The sequence below is a fragment of the Gallus gallus genome, chromosome 7 (genome assembly GCF_016699485.2).
Source record: "Gallus gallus isolate bGalGal1 chromosome 7, bGalGal1.mat.broiler.GRCg7b, whole genome shotgun sequence".
NCBI classification, from domain to species: Eukaryota; Metazoa; Chordata; class Aves; order Galliformes; family Phasianidae; genus Gallus; species Gallus gallus.
Window position 1 is genome coordinate 26,610,840 of NC_052538.1, and position 20,295 is coordinate 26,631,134.

A 20,295-nucleotide genomic window follows, 5' to 3' on the forward strand; every position below is an offset into this window, starting at 1 on the left:
CTTCATTACCAGGAATTACATCCATCCATCACAGGACAACTATGAGACTCTGAGGTAATGCAGCTATGCAAGAGGTAATGGTTTTCTTTGCTGATTGGGGAAACTGAGTTTGTTGTGAGAACCTGGGATTCTCTTCTTCATTGCAAGAAGAGATTAGAAGAGTTTGTCTTGGGATTGAAAAGGTTGAGAGGGACAGAGAGGATACAGCTGCCATCTGCAAGAATTGTGTGATGTATGCATATTGCCCCAAATAGTACTGAGGTAGATTTGATGGCCCAAGAAATTCTTTCTAGTTACATTTTCCTGTCTACATTGTAGCTTCTATCTACCTTTGCATTTCTTATATAGTTTAATAAACTGTGCCTTTCTTACATACATTAAGAAACTGGTCTCCAGGTGGAGTCCAGCGATGAGTGGTGTTCCTCAGGGGTCAAAAAATAAATTGGAAACAGCAACCAAAAACTTTTATCTGCCCAAGTCATTCCTGCTTTGGGTTATCTGAGAAGCAGTTCTGGCACGCTGCCTTTTTCACAGGGAAGTGTTTATCCACAAGAGTATCAATAGCACGGGACAGTGCAAACCTAAAGGTGAAAGCAGATCGTTATCGATGAGGAAAGAAAAACCTAAGCAGACAGAATTTCTAAGGTTTTGCAGTTTATTCTCTTTCAGTAGAAAGCAATTCTTCTGCATATCAGAAGGAAAACAAGGACTACATTTCCAGCTATAGACAAAAGCTGAAGTAATCAAAAGCTAGCCATATTTTTTTTTTCTCCAAAACTTAACTAAATATATTCCAGTTAACAGCATTCTTAAGAAGAATAAATGCTATTTTCAAAGAAGGAATTCTGATTCCTGGAACAAAAAATACTGCATAAACGTTCCTCCCATTTACTCTGTGCCAAAGAAATGGCATTAACACAATGAATTAATTTAATGGCTGAAAACGTAAAGTAAACAATAGAAGACAGGGAGTTTGAAGTTATGACACCCCGTGGTAACAATAAGCAGAAAAGGTCTGACAGTAAATGCTCACATTACATGCATTCACTGGAACTCCTGAGATTGTTGGGTTTGGATGACCATGGGACTGATGGACAAGGTATTCAGGCAATTCCAGGGGGCCGTTGTGAGCTGGGATATAGCTCAGGCAGCTAACTGAGCCATCTATGCATCTACTCTCAACACAAAATAAAGCATCCTCACTGTTAGATCCTCTAGAACAAACCTTTAATTAAACTGCATTTCTTCTTCTCCCTTTTTTGTATTATTTAATTCATTTCTTTACATATATATTAATAATTGTGTGCTTTTCAATGGAGTTTTCTCACAACACACAAGAGACAGAATTAGGAAATTAAATTTGATGATCCATATGCAAAAAAAACAAAAAACAAACAACAAAACTGCCCCATGCATGGCTGCCTTAAGATATTAATATCCATCTAAACTCAGTATTTCCCCAATGACTGAACTTATCAGAATGTGCAGATGTGAGGGCTGTTCTGAATTTAGGCTCGATCAAATCCAGAGACCAATCATGAGAAATACCACCTTCAAAAGGCCGATGTTTCAGAAAGACACAGCATTTAAGCTGAAAGAAGTCTCGCAATACCAATTGCAGCTAAGTAGTTTGTGGTTTTGGAAAGGACATCAGAATTGTGAGGTATGGTGCAGATGTACCCAATCACACCTGAAGTAACAGCGGGGTTTTAATACGGAGCCTTCAAGCATGAACTTGCACTACTTGAACTAATAATGTTTCAAGGTTGGGAGCAGACTCATTTACTGCTACACATGGACAACACCTTTCACTCTGTAAGAAGTATACAAGTAGTGTTGTTATGAAGGGAAGGCAACTGGCAGCCTGATCAAAGCAGATGTTACAGTATCTTCATCACCTTGCAGAAACCAGAATCCCAGGGACAATATTCTAGCATCCATCAAAAAAACATTCTTACTGGAACCTGACATAAGTTACACCCTGGAAGGGACAAGATTTTAAACAAGTATTCTTCTTCACCAGCAGAACAGATTGAAAGCCACGTGGACAGAAGAAACACAGGGTATGGAAAATGTTCCCCTTGTCCTTGCCTGGGCCCAAGAGGGTGAAAATTCAGGCAGACATGATTCACGCTCTCTCCAGCAGAAGAGATGCTGCTAGCTAGGATCACAATGGCACGCATGGAGAGCTCTCTAATGAAAACCCCACAGCTTGTGTTTGAGGATGGTAGGAACACAGACAAGACTCACAGGAACCCATGACTGAGTTAAGCGAACACTTTATGGTCATTACTGAAACAGACACAAATGAAAACCTGGCTAAATACATCACAGGCAGTCATCAAAATCAAGCAGAAATGGAAGGAAAAAGTGAAGTGCTACAAATTCTCCTAACATCTAGAAAAATATTCAAGGCAAGCCAAGCTGACTAACAGAAAGCTTTTCTAGCTTCTGATCTTCCTATTAGGTGAAAATGAATTTTCAAGGAAGGAGAGAACCTGAAACTACTCACAAAGGGAGAGAAAATGGCTATGGAGAAAGAAATCTGCAGTAGTATGAGCAAACGAGGAGCCCCTCAAACTCCAACAATTAAGATCCATGACCTTGGATAGCAATTTCTTTATGTTTCAGTTTAGCACAAAAATTACCCCAATCATGAGCATGTCCCTATTCTCAACTACTCTGGGATGCTGCATCTATGAGCAGCATCACAGTAGTGCACGGAGACTTCAGCTACTACTTAACAAAGCTGTAACAAACACAGATAAAGTGGTGAAAGAATGGAGAAGGGGGAACATTTTACTTTACTTATGGAATGGAATCCTCACATCTCTCCATCCAATCTCCTAGTCAAAAGGTGCTCTCTGTTCAAAAGCAAAGTCAAGTTCTAAATGCTATGGGTGTCTACTGAGTGTTTTCTCTCCACTGGCAAGGAGCAGAATCCTGATGTTTCCTTAAGTCCTCCTTTTCTCTCCAGAAACCTTCTGTTCTCCACAAGAAGATGCAGACAGGGAGGCGACTGCATGATTTAACAAGCCAGTATAGCTTCTCCACCCTGGAGATGGGGCCTGATAAAGGGTATTGTGGTTTTTGTTCTTGAATGTACCCAGAAATGAAGAAGTGGTTTAGGTATGAATATCAGCTGGCCCACTGACAGGCAGTGATACTCAGGAAACAATACACTTGCACTGCAAGCTCTAATCTTCTTCTGAAGATTGACAACTGTTAATGAGATTTACCGCATGAGCAGATAGAAACCAAAACATCAGCTTCTTCCTTTAGGAGATGATAAGGGCTTTTCTTGAAGACTTTTTATACAATATTCATTAAGGAGATTTGAGGCTTCCATTCTCTCAGGAAATGAGGCAATGGTAACCAAGTAGTTCTGTATAGGCCTTACAGCTATTCATAGCAACCATGCTGTTGGAAGTGGTCACAAATACTTATTAATTTAATCTCATGGTCACCACGTTTATGGCTCTGGGTAGATTTAATTGATCTTTGATTCAGAAACATTTGAAATGATTTTCTGTTCAGGCCAACCTTTACGTGCCTGTCTGTACTATGAATAGGAAAGTAGCATGTATAGTGGAGAAATTGCTTAGAGAAATATTATTGGGAAGGCTCAGTTAGGTGATCAAAAATGTTTTTTTCTACTATTAAAGTCTACCATTGTATAAAAAATACAAACCAGTGATAATATCAACCTAATTTCTGTCATGTCATAAAAAGTGATATATTGGCTGAAGTCCATTTGAGTGTGACTTGATGCAAGTTCAAATCAGCAGTGCCCTAATAGCATTATTTTGTGCAGCTTGATCTGTGTCATAGCAATAGCTATGATCTCATCCCACTGTCATAGTGTCATTCATCATTATAGGGGGTCAGATTTTCCCATCTTCAGAAGCAAAGGTTTCTGAAGAAGAAAAGTCACGATTAGAATTGCTCTAAACATTACTTTTGTGGCAATACAGTGAGCCAGTGGACAAAAACATCCTTGTTTTTCTCTGTTGCTTTAAGAGCTTGCACAAGTATCAAATTTAATAGGAAAAAAAAAAAAGAGCAAATCTATATGAAAACCATCCTTAAAAATCACTTTTAAAATAACCCAGGACATATTTTGGTAGAACTATGAAGTACTTGATGGAGAAACCTTTGCAGAAGTTGTCTAGCTAGTGTTCACTCTGCGTGGATGTGTTGGAGACCACCTGGTTTTTAAAAGTATCTGAAACTTGCATTTGCTTTCTTGACCTTACCCGTTTCTGGCTGCATCGTACAATCAAGAAGGTCTCGATACTGTGCTCTTTCAGATAAGCATTGCGTTCCCCTCCAAAGCCCAGCTCCACCTCGTAGTCTCCATTGAGATAGTTCAGGGTTGCTTTCGTTATGTGGATGCGCCTTACAGGAGACAAAAGATAAGACAGTTTTGTAAGCTTGAGAAATTATCATCTGTCTGTAAGTCAGTTCCTGTCAGCAACAGACTACACGTCCTGCCACAAATGAACAATAAAGAACTTTATTTAGCCATGCCACTACACTTACAGATGTGTACCAGAAGTTCTCACTGTTTTAGAGGAAGCAGGGAAGGAGACAGCCTCTGAAGTAAGAAGCATGTTACACATCCATTTATAAGCACATCCTTAGATACAAAGCCTTGATCACTCAAACGGATATACATTTTTTGGCACGTACAGACCCTTCAAAGTCTATTTAATGGGCATATGTAATACATATTGTAGCACATATCTTTTTTTGTTGCATCCCTTTAGTCACTGGTACAAGAGCGCTCTGTAGAAGTAGCCCATCAAGTATCATAGTCTTGCATGTTCTTCCAGCACAGAGATGACACAGAAAGTTGCTTAGAGCAAATATCTCCCAGGGATAGCGTGGCAGCAAGTCAGACTTCAGCTGGTCCAAACAGTCGTGAAACAAGAACTGATTCTGCTCTCTCAAAGGAGAGTTTCAAAACAGAAAGCAGGACTGAAACAACTCTTCTCGTAACACCCACCAACAACTGGGATGCTCTCCAGCAGGTGTTGCTGACATACACCCACGTCTCTTTGGAACTGTGTCCAACTCTTAGTGTTCACACAGACGTGCTCTTTTCCATTGTAACTATCAGCTTTGTTTCACAGAGAGGGAATTCAATTCTTACCAGAGAAGGACATGCCCATCTTGTGAATTTGTAGACATTCTGTAACCTAAGACATGTGTATAGACAACTGAATAACCTTGCTAACCTCTGCATACATTTAGAAAACTATAACCACAGCTAACTTTACAGCAGGTATACAGACTGTCAAAACCTCTTTCCCCCATTTCCACACCTCACTGCAAAGTGTCAGACACAAAAACAAAACCCAGGTGACCGTGACAGCTTTGATGAAGCAACTTACCCAGCTTTGCCCCCTGCTTCCATGTGGTTTGCTAATGTAACATCATTCGACCACACATCGAACTGCCACTTCCTAAGGCCCAAGACCCCACAGTGAACTCTCCCGCTGTGGATTCCAACCCTCATGTTGACATTTACTCCTGTCACCTCCCGGACTAATCTGAAAAAAGATATGGGAAAAGAGACATCACTAAGAACTGCAGTCAGTGGCACAGACTTGCACCCAGAATACAAACATCCATATTGACCTATATATTATTCATGCATACACACAGTGCCGCTCATCCACAATAACAGGACAGCAAACCAAAACCAGATAGACTGTACTGTATTTGGATGGCCTGGCTGACCAAGCAGAGCACTAATAAGATTAGAGGACCCCTTGGAGTAAATCCATGTCCTCTGAACTCACAGCCAAGTTGAAAAACCATGAAAAAAAATCTTTGGGAACAGTGAAAGGAGTAAAGCATTGGTCTCTGATTTCCATACCAAAGCTGGACATAACCTGCCAGCACTCAGACTCATTAAGACTAATAGCATGTTTCAAAGAGAAAAAGGAAATGATTTCAGAGATCTTAATTTGTCTGTATGGCACCATGCATCAACTGTTCCACAGATGAAACATGATATGTGTGTGAAATACCCTACTGCCATTGGAAAGCTTGAATGCATCTTAGAGCTACAGTCAGAGCAGCAAAACCAGAGAACCACATCTATTGCAGTTACTCCAAACAGGCTGCTACAAATACTCAAGTTCTGATTTTAATGAGGTCTTGGATGCTCTGTTTACTCCCCAAATGGCTCCTGGAATACTTTGTGGGTTTTGCCCTTTTAGGGCAAAAGTTAACTTCAAGAGTTGTTCACATGAAATATATATTCAGGAATGTGGATAGAGGAGTCTTGATGAAGCCATCAGAACAATTCTGCTTCTCATTATTGCTGGTCATACCATTTCCAGAATGCCCGTGTTCCATGAGGAAATTCACCCACATCACACAGGACAGTTCTTTCCTTTGAGCTTGTAGCACCTTGCAGCGTGAAGTCATACTTTGTACCTACCAGATTTCAATCTCTTTGCTCTTCAGGATCATCTGCTCTTTACACCATCTTGGACACATAAGTCCTCCCAGTTTCCTAACATCAACACAGAGCTAATATTTAACTTTATCTATTGATGAAAACGATGATTAAAGATAGACTAATTCTGAATTCTAATTCACTCCTTACAGTGTAATGCACCCCTTAAAAGGATGTTCAAGACATTTCTCTTTGAAACAGCTCCTACCCTACACTTACAATACCGTCCTCCTTTCAATCTCTATCTTCTGATATTTCATTATCTACTTGCTGAACTGACACACATTGTTTTAATAAAAATAATAAACAAGTTCATAAACAAGTTGCAGAGATTCCCTAGAAGGGAAGGGAAGCTCCATACAGATAAGGTACCATTGAAAGAGCTTGAACTACATCACTTTGGAAAGGGTTCATAATCAGAGCCATGAAAATGCAGGTGCAGCCATAAGCTTTGCAAGGACAGCAGCAGCTGTAACGTGCATGCAGTGCTGGGGAGAGAGGAGGAACACACTGCATGACAGCCACAAAGCCCACTGCACCCTGTGCCAAGCCATGTTGTTGACAGAGGACAAGGGTACTTCTCCCAGTACGGTCATGGATGAGAAGGTGACTTTCATCACTTTGCAGTAAGCAAATAAGCTTGGTTACCCTTCATAAACAAAAGGAATTGCTTTTGTTATCTTTTTATTTTTTAGATTTATACCAGAAATACAATGAATTTCTGATCTGATCAGTTCTTCTTGTGTACAGATGAAGTAGGCCTACAAGCCGGTCCTAGTGTTGGTGAACCCTGCAGTTGAACTTTCAATAGACATTTGTTACCTGAATTATGAAATCTCTCATGATCCTTAGGGTAGGTGGAGGAGGGGGAAGCAGGGGGAAGGAAAACAGCATCACTTTCCAGACTTATTAAAAGATAACACTGTTAAATGCATTCATTCCACAGCAAGTGGGAAACCAGTTTCAAAGGCTGCTGAAGAGCTATTTTTAAACAAGCATCAAGTGCACTTCAGCTTGGTTTATTTCAAGGAGAGGTGGGTTGCAGCTAATCAATGAAGTCTAGACATCTGAGGTGTTACTCAGCCTTGTGGGGGTTATGTGTCAAGGTCTATGGATTTCATCAAGTCAGCTACTGCAGAAAGTGAGACTTTTCTGGTTAACGTACACAGAATTTTCTTCATAGGGTTGGTTCAGAAAGAACCTACTTGTGTTTGACAAGACACTTTGTCACCTGCCACTTAACTGTACTTCATGTGGAATAAACAGCATCCTTCCAAGGACTGCTGAAAACTAGTTACTTATAACTGTTTTTATTTTGCATCTTGCATACAAAGCCCAGAAGGAGGCTAGTACAAAGCAATAAGAGCTTAGACCAGATAAAAGCTAGTAGGTCTTGACAACATACATTGTATGCAAAACAAGGAAATGCTGCTGCCTACTGCTTTTTGAATAGGCTCTCCTAGTTGAAAACACTGCTCTTCAAACTATGTATCTGTGTTGAGAAAATGATGCTGAGAACTATGGGTGTCTGTTTGCATCCTTGCAGAAATCCAAATTACAAGGATGTACTGTATCAAGCTCAGACTAGGTACCTCTAGTCTTTCCCAAGATTAAGTGAAATCTCAATCTACTTCCTGAGGAAAATGAGAAGAGTACTGCATAGAGACATCTCTGCTAGTATTGCGGATATTTTAGAAGATGCTTTCACAAAGAAAAACATAGAAGAGAAAGGAAAAAGATGCAGATTCTCTGAGCAGCAAGGATAGTGTAGATATCGAGAGCTGCTCAGTTACCATTCAAAGCTGAATGAACTCTGTGTCTAAACTTGCATGCATTCATGATGACCAAACAGATCTCATTTCCCCCACATGCTGAAAGTACTGGCATGTGAGAGCTTACATCTGAAGCAACCACTATTCATATAATAATATTGTTCGTGATCCTCCAAGTAAAATTACTAAATAAGGGTGTCATGTTTGTTAATTCCCAAAGACAGTGGTGGTCTGGACAAATACAGAACAAAAATTTAAAAGAAAAATCATAAAATGGAGATGTAAGTAGAAATAAAGTAAAAAGCATCATGGATATGTCTCTGTTTGTGTCAGACCAACCTTGTGGGTTTCCTCAATAATTTGTCTGAAGTCAGAAAGTGCTGAATCTGACCTACTTGGTATCAGAACACATGGAAAAGGATTAGCTTAACTAGAAAAGACAGAGCTTAGCAGAGGAGTTGTACCGTGAATAAAAAGCTGGTTTAAAGACAGATAACTACGGAGTGATACAAATTTAATGAAGCTATTATTAATCCTTTGATTTCACATTTCTGTTATTCACCGGAATTCTTTGGGAACGAGACTTCCACCAGCTATGGTAACCTTTGCCTTTGTCATCAGGAGGTGGAGCTCTGATCTCCACATGGCTGTAACAGACTCAAGCATCTGTTTTTCTGCTGTGAAACCTTCTCTGCATTTTGTTATTGTATTCCAACTGGTCTCTACTGCCATCAATCCCCTGGCTTGGCTATCTTGCTGCAGTGCATGGAAGATCTAACTGGAAGTGAATCTCCTTGCTACTTGTTCTGAAATTCTCCATGGGTAATATGGTACTTACGAGATGGCCTCTATCATATCCATTCCCATTTCAACACAGCAGTGTGCATGGTCAGCTCTTGCTTCTGGCAGCCCAGACACACAGTAATAGCAGTCACCCAGGATCTTGATACGTAAACAGTGGTTCTCCTAAAAAAATAATAATAATAAAGGAGAGAGAAGAATTCAGCTTATATTCATGCTTGCAATAGCTTGCCTTTTAGGGCAGAGAATATTTACAGAAATCCAGTGAACCAGCACAGTATGTCATTCTTGCAACAGGAAAAAAAATATATCAGAATTATAAAAGAAAACTTACAGCTGCTAGCTTATCAAATCTGGCAAAGAGCTCGTTCAGCGTCATGACCAGCTCCTGAGCAGTGCACTGGGAGGCCAGACTTGTGAAACCCTCTATGTCTGCAAAGAGGATGCTTGGGAAAAAAAAGAGAAAAAAAAAATGAAAGTGTCATAAATTTGTTGCTGATATTTGTGTAAGCTCTGGGGTAGAAGTCCTGGGTTGGGTAGACATGTGAAATAAGGGTGTCCCAGCCCTATAGGAGCAGCCTCTACAGAGTTTAGAAAGGGCTGAAAACCCCACGGCCTTTCTTTCTCCCACCTCTGCTCTGTGACAGAAAATGTACAGTATGTTGGAAACCAGAGGTGCTAATAAAGCTACCAACCATTATTAACAGCCAGGCTCTCCTACACAACGGCCAGGGCAGCCCAGCCCACTTACCATTTCCTTCACATTCCCGCATCCATCAGCTCGATAACATTGCCTAATTCTCAACTCCATTGCAGGAAGACAACACACCTCTGCCCCTGCCACCCCCCACCCCCCCCAAATGCAGCCACAACATAAAAGACCCTATAATACACAGAGCCTCAGAAACTATTCTGTCCCAGAAACAATTACAACACTGAAAGCACTGATTTGCAATCAAACAAAGCCATTATGCTGCATTTGAAACTGTTCAGCAAAACAAGCACCAGATTCTGTCTATATAGATCTCACAGTATTTATATAGATGCATGCACATTGATACAAACATGAAACTCGTAAGTCACATCTTATTGCATTAGAACTTTTAACAACCAGCTGATTTCTTCTTTGAAGCTGCAAACTGTATTTGAATGAAAAGAGAAATTAAAAATGTAAATAACCAGCACTTTACAATTGCTTCTTCTTTGTAAAATAAAATTCTGACGTGTTTTTAGCAATTGCAGAAACTGTGATTTCAGTGGTAATTCCCTGCAATGTCTTCAGATAAGAAGCAAAGACAAAAAAACCCCAAACATTTTTACAAGCATTTTTTGCAAAAATCCCCAAACACTTTTAATTCTGGCATGCTTTTCATGCTCTTTTTCTACATTTCAACTCCAATAAATCACCAACCATCGTGCATTAAATATTTATTTGCTTGCCAGACGGAGGTTAAATTGTACAAGAAAAATACAAAAGAGGAACGCGGGGACGTCTGAATGAAAATATACTTTGCCATTTTTAAAAACACTTGACAAAATATACACAAAATATATCAATGTTTCGCATATTTACAAATAGAAGCAAACTTCCCAAAGAAATGCACTTGAAACCTACTGAAATCTTCAAGATGTCTATATTGCTCTCTAAGCAACTTAAGTATGTTTTCTTATGCAATGTAGAAATAGGAAATTCATTCAGCTCAAGTGGCAGTAACAAACTGTATCTTGTTGCAAGCTGAAAATCTACATAATGCTTCTATAACATGACTGCTAAGTTTTCAAGAGTGGACTACGTGTCACGCATGAAAGACACAACATACTACATGCACAAAATCAAACCCATTCATTCAGAGGGATGTGGATTTGTTCCTATTCCAGCATACAGAAAGTAGCAAATTCTACAGTTGAGGACATGTTCACACTCTGCTTCTATGTGTGTGTTATTACAGATGTGTGTGTTAAAACAGGAGAACTACAGAGCAAACAGTGCAATGTGACAATGGGTATATCTGAAAACTCCACGCAGAGATACCCTGAGCCGCCTCCCCATTGCCCATTCAGAAAATTATTGCCACTGTAGTGCCCTAATAAACATGGATAAATGACTGAAGGCTGCCCCCTCCTCTCACCATTACTATCACGCCAGATAAATGCATCACATATTCCCAGAGGTTAAACTGCAGCAATATTTTCAACAAGGTAAATGAAGCAATCAGTGGAGACTTATGGAGCCAACCTATGCACAGATTCATGGCCTTTTAAATTTAAACTACCTGATTACAACATTTTCTGAAATTTTCAACCTTCTTGGAAGGTTGGAACGACCAACAAATTGATTTTTGTTTGAATTCAGCAGCTAACTCCTTTGGGTTGATCCTCGTCTTGCACTTCCAAGGACAGCTGCAGCCCCACATGCAGCACTCTGGCCAAGTTCTTGCAAACTGCAATTATAAGCAATTATGGGTTTATTATGATAACAAAACCTGGAAAAGTTGCAAGATGGGACTTGAAAATGCATTAAGTGCATGAGCTAGAAGCATTATTTGGAAGTTAATGTTGTCTGATGCCTCTGTTAGAAAGCCAACATTTATTCCATCAGAAGCCTCTCTGGGTGAGTGTTTTGTTTGTGGAAAGAGGAGTGCATAAAATAATTTCAACAGAGTCAGCTTGATCATTTTGGAGAGGGAAGTCAAGGAAAAATAAGTTTGGTTTATCTAAAGTAAAGGAATGATTCAGTTATTTTTTAAATGCTTCCAGTCTCCTCAGTCTTCAAGATGGTCATGATGTTAGGCAATAAGGGAAAGAGCTCCATCCGCAATGAGAGTTTTGCTGTTTATATGAAAACCTGCTTAGAATGGGTTACATGTTAAGTAATGCCTTCACATGACTTTGCACTTTGTGGTTGACAAAAAGACATCTATCTGACTGAGCATGGTGCCCTCTTCCATGTCTGCTAACTGAGTAACACAGCAGCAGCAGTAGCAGCAAAGCACTGCGGATTAGAAACAGATGTAAGACCTCTGCAAGCACCTGTCTAAGCAACCGAGCCATCAGAAGATGCTACCTGGGCTCTCATTGTCCATTTCACAGCACAAAGGCTGCAGGGGACAGAAAACCTCCTCAAGGCACAGAAAGGAGAGGGCAGTGATCTCTGACCCAAAGGCGGAGGGAGAAAAGACACACCTGTGGCAGCAGACTGAAGAAAGAGCAGCACACAACTGCTAGAGAAAACAGCCCTTTCAAACAGGACTCCAGCCTGAAGCCTCTGTCCTCTGTTGTCAACAATAAGCTCTGAGAGCCACTAAATCACATTTTACTCCTCCTGCCTCATCTGTTCCCTCAGCATGCTCCTGCTAGCACTGTTCCAGCAGCTCCAGCAAGCAGAGACAAAAAATGAGCTTATCACCTCCAGTCCTGCCAATGGCCCATAAAAGACGAGTGGGGATCAGTATATGAAGTGTTGTGCCATGCCACGTCCGTTCCTTCTGTTACTAGCCCCAATAACCCCTAAATTCACCCTCCTCCTTGCAAAATATGCAACAGCCTCGAAGCAACTAGGAAAAAAAACTTCTAATACCTATCAGATAATGGCATGTGAACTTCACCCTGTGTTTAGCCAGAACTTTTCTTTAAAAAGGAGCCTGTTAGGTCTCCTTGAGCACGCAACACACTGTGAGGCTGCAGGAACATCTCCCACTCCTGCAAGTTCATTGTACTGAGATCAGGAGCCTTCTGCACAGAGCTTCTCCCCTACCCCTGGGTCTTTGTCCACAGCTCAGTTCGGACTTTCATTTCAGACTACCCTTAGTAATGAGAAGATTGCTGCTGCTGATGGATGATTGCAATGAAGAGCACAACTTAAACCAACTATTTGTCAATCTTCAGAGGTCAAGGCATTTCCTTGCTGGTGGGAGCGTAGTGCCAGTAATAGGCCTCCCTTGTGCCAAAATTTGGGGTAAATGACAGTGGTCAGCAGAAGGTCAAATGACATAATTCCTACGGTTATAAAATAACGTGAGATAAGTGAGTGGTTTAGAAGTAGGATTACATGAAGCTGACTGGAAGGGATTGACCACACAATCTGCAGTGTGGGCTTCAGTAACTATTATCAGCAGAGGGTCCCAGTCCCTTCTGGAAGGCTATTACTGTGTGGAAAAACCAGTTTCACAAGTAATTAAAATGCTGTAATGGCTTCGGAGCTCTTGATATATTTTTCCACTTCATCACTGACTTCAGTTACCATCTGATTTGGGTTTTGTCCAGCAGTAACCAGGGTATGGCCTCAAAGAAAACATACCAAAAAATAGTTCTGGGAAGGAAGGGCAAGAAAAGGGGAGTTAACATAGATTTTACTAGGTTTTTCAAAAATTACTTCTGTTTAATTTAGGTCGAAAAGTACCACAGATTGTGTTATAGGGTAGAGGTGAATACTTTCCTAAGCTCCTATTTCAGCTCCTATTTCCAGCAAGGACTGACTCAAGACTTCATAGCTGTACAAGGCAAGCTGAGCTTTGTGGCTGTTGCCCTATGTGGCTCGTGACACTGGTGGAGAAGAGAGATGAGGAGGAGCTTGAGAAGCTTCCAGATCCTGTTGACATCCCCGCTGCTCAGAGCCTGCAGTGGGAACCTGTCCAGCCAGTGGTGCTGCTCCATGACGCAGGGCCCACAGAGGCCTGCAATTGGGATCAGCCCAGCTTCTGGGGCTGTCCGTGCCCAGCACCATCCAATTACATCTCAGGCACAGCCACTGTAGACCATTTAAAACTAGCTCCTGTAATTCAGGCAATCCTTGCTGGGACTGCACAGCTAACACACCGCAAGGCAGAAGCACTGCAGCATCTTCCGGATGGCAAAGGAGAGAGTTCTTAGCAAAAACGTGGGAAAGGAGAGAGATCTTGCCAGAAAGCAAAGAACCTAAGGAGTAGGAAGAGCTAAGCAAAAAATGTGGGAAGTAGGAAAACCACATGGGATTTTTAAAACCCACAGACACCTACACAGAGTGATTCTGAAGTACAGCCTTAAATGTCTGAAGCTAATAAAGTTATCAAAGGAGGGATACAACTCAGCCAGGTTTTCTTGCAAATGCAGAATTGTTCAAAATGCTAAATAAAATCATCAGTGTTTCTAATGTAAAAACAAAAAAACAGTTGTGTTCTATTTTGAGACATGTGCGTGCCATGTACGCCAGCCACAACATAAATCAAGCGAGGCAAGAAACACAAACCCTATCACCATCACAACGGTAATGCCAGTCATGAATATAAACACCATGTGTTACTGGAAACCGAACACCACAGGCACTGCATGGGAAACAACAAAACCCCAGACTCGGTAAGCTTTAATGACTTATGAAAACAGTGAAGTGCATCTGACTATACGTGAATCAAAGCCATGGTATTTTACTGTAATGAAGGGTACCTAAAGAGAAGGAAAAGTTAATGCACCAAAATAAAATAATAATCGCTCACTAAATACGAGCTCACTAATTTGCACTCATGAGTAAGGGTATAACAAGAGAAAGTCATTTGCTGTAGACACAGCATGTGCATGTTGGTGAATTCACTAGGCTAACTGGCAAGGATAATGGCTCAAGCATGCTGCTGTTATTTTACAACACCACCCACTACTATTGGTGTTGCCGATTGTTAAGTGACACTACAAACAAGGAAGGAGAAATAAGGATGGATTGAGATGAAGATGACAAAACTCTCAGTTGAGGGGTTGGGTTGAGCCCTGTAATAGCAAATGAAGTTTCTTTAGAATGACTGAGGTTGGGCAGGACCTCTGGAGATCCTTTGGTCCAACCCCTGCTCAGGTGGGACCACCTACAGCCAATTGCCCAGGACTGTGCCCAGGAGGTTTCTGAGTACCTCTGCAGGGAAGCATTTCTTGAGCAGTTGGATAAATGAGTAAATTTTCAGACTTGGACGTTTATTTAAGTCAGTTCTCTGCCAGCAGAGTAAGCCCCAAACCTGTTTTACAGCATATGCTTCAGCATCATAAATGTAGTGCTAAATTCATCTACAAGTACCCAGGGTAGACCTGGCATCACTCTTCTCTTTTCTACTGATACCCCTTGGGGATGGCATGGCATGGAGGATCTCTGTGTGCTCTCCTCTACCCATCCTATACACACAAAAGATTACATCTTCTGGAAAGTGAGGAAACATCATGATACACTTACCCTCCAGTGTTTAACAGCAGCATTAACAAAAGAACAAATGAAATGGAGCAGGGGCTTAAGTATACAATATGGAGTGACCACAGCCAGGCAGACCAGATCTGAGCAAGAGCATCAAGACCCACCTAAGGAGGTGGAAGTGGCCCACACAGCTCAGTGAACTGAGGGACAGCCCAGAGATGGGCCTGGCAAAGGCTGCTTGCTGCTTCCACATCAACTCAGGTCTCAGCAACGTCAGTCTTAACTCTCTAGGGATGTCTACAAGACAGGATGAGGTCTTAGCCTTAGCAATACAAAATATGTTCTCCATAACAGCAGGAAGTCAGACAGAACAGAGGTTAAAATATTTCTTTCCTTTTTCTTCCGTCATGGGAAAAACAAAAACCCACCACAAAACAACAGTAAAAAGATAATCTCTCTCTTTCCTGAACTTTTATGGCCATTTCACACAAGATCCACCAGAAGATCCATTTCCTATTGGAAATTGCCTATTCTAATTGAGCTGTAGCCCTTCTGTGATGCATTGATCAGCTGGACTGCTCCATTTTGGGAATAGCCATGCTAGCTTTACTTGCTGAAGAGGGTGAGAAGACACATACATACATGATAATGTATGTATAATGACAATGATGCTGTGATAATGAGATAAGCAAAGTAAAACTTGAGAGAAAGAAAGAATGACGTAAGACAGGATGAAATATACGCACACAAAAAACCAACACCCTACAAAAACAAAAGCCCAGAAAACTGTGGGCCTTTTCACCATTTTCTTAAGAGAAAATGCAGAAAGCCCCCGTGCCTCTTCGAGAGTAGCCACAAATGTAAACCAAAACCACATTCCTTGCTCACGTTCACTCTGCAGTGCCATACCAACTGAAGCTGGTAGCAGTGTAAGAACTGACATCAGAGCAGTAGGCCAGATGGCTCTGGAGACATCGGCGGCAGAGTGCAGACCGCCATCCGCAGAGCACCTGAACAACAACAGCAAAGCTCATTTGCAAAGATATCAACTCCAGAACCCTATGTTTACTTGATTTTCCCATGTTTGTTCACAGATGAGAGAGTGGAGGTCAGAGCTGCCTGGGGAACACAGATGAGAGGTGGATATAACCGGCACAAACTATCGGTGTTTGTGGATTTAGCAGCGTCAGCTTAGCAGTGTGCTCCTGGGAGCTGCCATCTGAGGGCACCTACCTCTCCTAGCACTCCCAAGAGATGCTGAGAAAAATGGCATCATACTTTCCACCATGGCTGGTGCTCCTCATCTCAGGGCCTGTGATCTGCCCTTCACTTCCAGTGCAGGAAATAAGAAGAAATTAAGTTCATCAAGCAGAAGAGGAAGCCTGCACCAGTCACACACACAAAAGTTTTTCCATGACCTTCACAGGTTTGCAGTCTGCAAGTATGAGCAGCAATCCCAGTTATCAGAAGTTAGCCATAGCTAAGCAGTTTCAGTACTCATTTTTAACTTTGAATACAAAAAATACACTGTTACTGTCTGTCTCCCTCTAAAATTCTCGAGTTAAATAGATTTTCCTATTTCAGCAGGCTATATTTAACCAGATTGATTCTTCACTGGGAACAAAAGTAATAAATAGCCTTTTGGGAAGAAAAACTATTTGGGGAAGGCAAAACTAAAAAAGATACACGGTGGCTACCAAGCCTAAGTATAGGTGGAGTGCATTACAGATATCTTTGAGATGAATGGAAGGAATTTTATTACTACATTATCACAAGCCAGATTACATGCTGCTGTCTGCTGAACACAAAAAGAAAATACTAGCTGCCCAAATGAGACTTTGAGCTATTCAGAAGGAGAAACTTCAGCCCTTTTACATGTATCTGAAGAGGGGTTGATGGGAATGAAGATTATACTGCTGATCGGTGAGGACGAGAAGAAATCTTTAAGTGAGAAGGACGCCAAATCCATTCCAACTCCGAGGAAGTATAGGAAAGGAAAGCCTAAGGATACACATAGTGCAAAGGAGCCTTATCTGCTCAATAGCTGAATAAATAACCATGCTTAGAGCAAATTAGCCCCAGTTCAGATCTGGCTGACTCTTGGGCTCAGAGCAAGCCCAGACTCACCCACGCCTGCCTGACCAGTGCAAAACAGCTAGCAGCTCTGTCCACACTGAAGCTGGACCCTGTCCACACCAAAATACATCTCAGATTCATCTGCCCCACAAGACAGCCAGAAGTTCAGAATCGCATATAGGAGAAAAAGGAGAAGTCATGCTATTTTCTGCTTTTTCAAACTTCAACCATATTTTTTGCTGTGAGTGCTCTTGCAAGCTGTTTTCTGGCTTTAGACCAATGTTTGATGTCAAAATCCTGCCAAAGAAAAAAAAAAAGACCCACAAAAAACAACCCAAGAAGAAAGTCAAAACTAAGAGAGCTCTACAAGAAGGGATCATCCATTACCACCACAGCTGTACGAGTCAGGTGCTATTCTTGTCTGCCCTCCTCTGAGGGGACTGCTTGCAAGAGTGACCAGTGACACATAAGCAGTGCAATAGGAAAAAGAAACAACTCAGAACTTAAATGAAGCACGCTACAGGCAGCATGCCAGTAACCAGTCAGTCAGTTGTCAGAGAAGGCAATGGAGTAATATATTTTGGCATGGAAAGTTAACAGTTTCACATGCGTATCTTGAAATACTGGGTAATGCATAGGGGACAGAGATTGATGAGATGTATGGAGTCATAGTTTGGGATGCTTTCTGTTACAGATTGCTCAGTTCCTTGTCTTTACTGTTGAAAGAATGAGCTCTTCATACCTGTTCAAATAACTTTCAGTCTGTTTTTCCCTGGTATCATGGATATTTAGTCAAGTAATAACACTTTTTCATTCCCTACTTGAAAAGCTGCAATAATTCTGCAAGCAGAGATCATTTCAACCTAACCTTTCTTCTTCATTCCCTCTACTAGCTTCCCCAGCATCTTGGCCTTTGGTGATTTATTTGTCCTGCAAGTTCTGTTGGTTGGTACCTCTTCACTTTTTCCTCTGAATAGTGAGGGCATAACAAAAACACTGCATTAGCATCTACCTGAGTCGCTCTGAAAGTAATGCCTCCTATTTGCTTCCGTGGAAACTACAAGAGATAAAAAGAGTACGATAACACTATGTGATAGAGCAAATTCTCAGCTACAAAACACTATTTTTCAACATAGTCACCACGATTAGCTGTGCATTTTTGCCAGCAATGAACAAGAGCCTGTATACTGTGCTCATAAAAACCTTCACCAGCAGAAGTGAACCACTATTCCACAGTGTTTCACCACCCACTGCCTCACTGCGTTCACAACCACTGTTTGGTCTCCATAAAGGTTCAGCAAGCACTGATGAGTGTTAGTGCAGTTTTTTCCACACGGAGGAATTCAGTTCCACACTTTTGCTTCCCGGGTAATTCCATGTCAGACACCATTTTGTCAGACTGCCCCTCTGCTGCTGTCTGTCACACAGCAACAACATGGGACAGAACACTGGTGGGAAGGTTCAACCTCTACTGCCATACCTCCAACACCCGTCTCTGAAGCTGTGGGCCAACGTCATAAAACAGAAGGCGTTACTTTCAGAGCAGCCCTTGTAAATGCTATAACTTACAACATTAACAAGCAACTGCGCCTTCCCTGTAAGCGTCTGCTTCTTTTCAAAGCGAGCAGACTAGGTACAAAAATACTCAAAAGATTTCAAGTATAAGCTGAACACAGACAAGTGGTGCAGCTCTCTGTACGGGCAGATACCATGAGTGTTTGGGAGCTTACCAGATCAATAACACTGAAGTGGCCATTTGTAGGGAACACTGATTGCTGAAGCAAAGCAAGGTGAGTCCTACCAGCCTGCATGGAACAGCCAACAGACTCGCAGACTCGCTATCTCCTCACTTTCATATTTTTAAATGTAATACAGCAGTTGTGTTTTTAAAATAACATGGAGAAAATGTAAAGAGAAACCCAAGGTTTCTCAAGAGACATTTTACCACAAGTCCTTCCTAATGAAAGGTGAAATGGTTGACCAAAGAGAATGGTATGGCCCATTTATTGAGCTCAATTATCATTCTTAATTAATAAACAAACCTGATAATAAATTTAATAACAAAGCACATGATGTGTTCAGTGACAAGTGGGATTGGCTGTAACTTCAGTATTAAATGAAAAAGAAAAAAAAAGGAAATTGAACCTGTTATCTGGTTATTGTGCACTATATTAATGCTCCTTACCTGATAAGAACAATTAATGAATAGATATGCTCACGTCACGAGCAAATTTCTCCCAACTTTATGGGGCCCACAATTTAAATGCAAGGCTTTTGTTTCCTTTTTAGGATGTGATCCACTAACACACTGCAACTGATTGGTGACACTTAGCTGCCATAGTCCTGCATTTCCTTCTGGTGACACAGAAAACTCCAGCTACCACGGAGAAGCAATGTAAATATAATGGCATTCTGTACAATCAATATCAGCAGTAAAAACACTCCCTCTTAGGAGGCAGGCAGCGTAGGTGAGCTCACTAACTTGCATGTTTCTATGCAAAAATCATCCTCGAACAAGGAATATTAAATTCCACGCACCTCTTCACTCCCTAATCGACCTCATATTCAAGATACTTTGCATAAATGTGATATTTCATGCATACTAAGTGGTGTTAAATCTACTTTATGGCATTCAGGTTATAAATGTAATGATGTTTAATAACATAAAGCATTTACAGCACTTCTGTTTTGTTATGCTGGTCAAGGTACAAGCTGACAAGACCCCATGAGTCTCATCTTCACCAGCTCCTCATTTGACCACGTGGTCACTTAGCTGTCTTCTGCCTCCAATTTCCTTCTTTGTAAAACACAGCAGACTGCTGTATCTCCAGCTTCTATATGAAGTTCACAAACAAACCAGCATTCAGTAATAGATAAAATGAGGAAATACTAAAAAAAAACATGGCTCACAAGACGTGACTTATTACAGCCTGCAGCAATGTTTGCACTAAGGGTGCATGTGTGAGAGATGCTTAAAGGCACTTCGGAGGTAGGCTGTGCTGTCAGAGAAAACAAATGCAAGTCTATGAACA

The 20,295-nt window shown here is 41.2% G+C and overlaps 1 protein-coding gene across 1 annotated transcript in view; it reads right to left on the reverse strand.

Annotated features, from left to right (window-relative positions):
- Positions 1 to 20,295, reverse strand: part of ADCY6 (adenylate cyclase 6) — a 197,400-nt gene that overhangs the window by 46,805 nt on the left and 130,300 nt on the right. Inside the window, exons 4-7 of the mRNA NM_204631.3 lie at positions 9,380 to 9,491; positions 9,083 to 9,210; positions 5,397 to 5,555; positions 4,257 to 4,398 (exon numbers count right to left, since the gene is read on the reverse strand). Of these exons, the coding sequence (NP_989962.2) occupies positions 4,257 to 4,398; positions 5,397 to 5,555; positions 9,083 to 9,210; positions 9,380 to 9,491 (541 nt within the window). The remainder of the gene's footprint in view (positions 1 to 4,256; positions 4,399 to 5,396; positions 5,556 to 9,082; positions 9,211 to 9,379; positions 9,492 to 20,295) is intronic.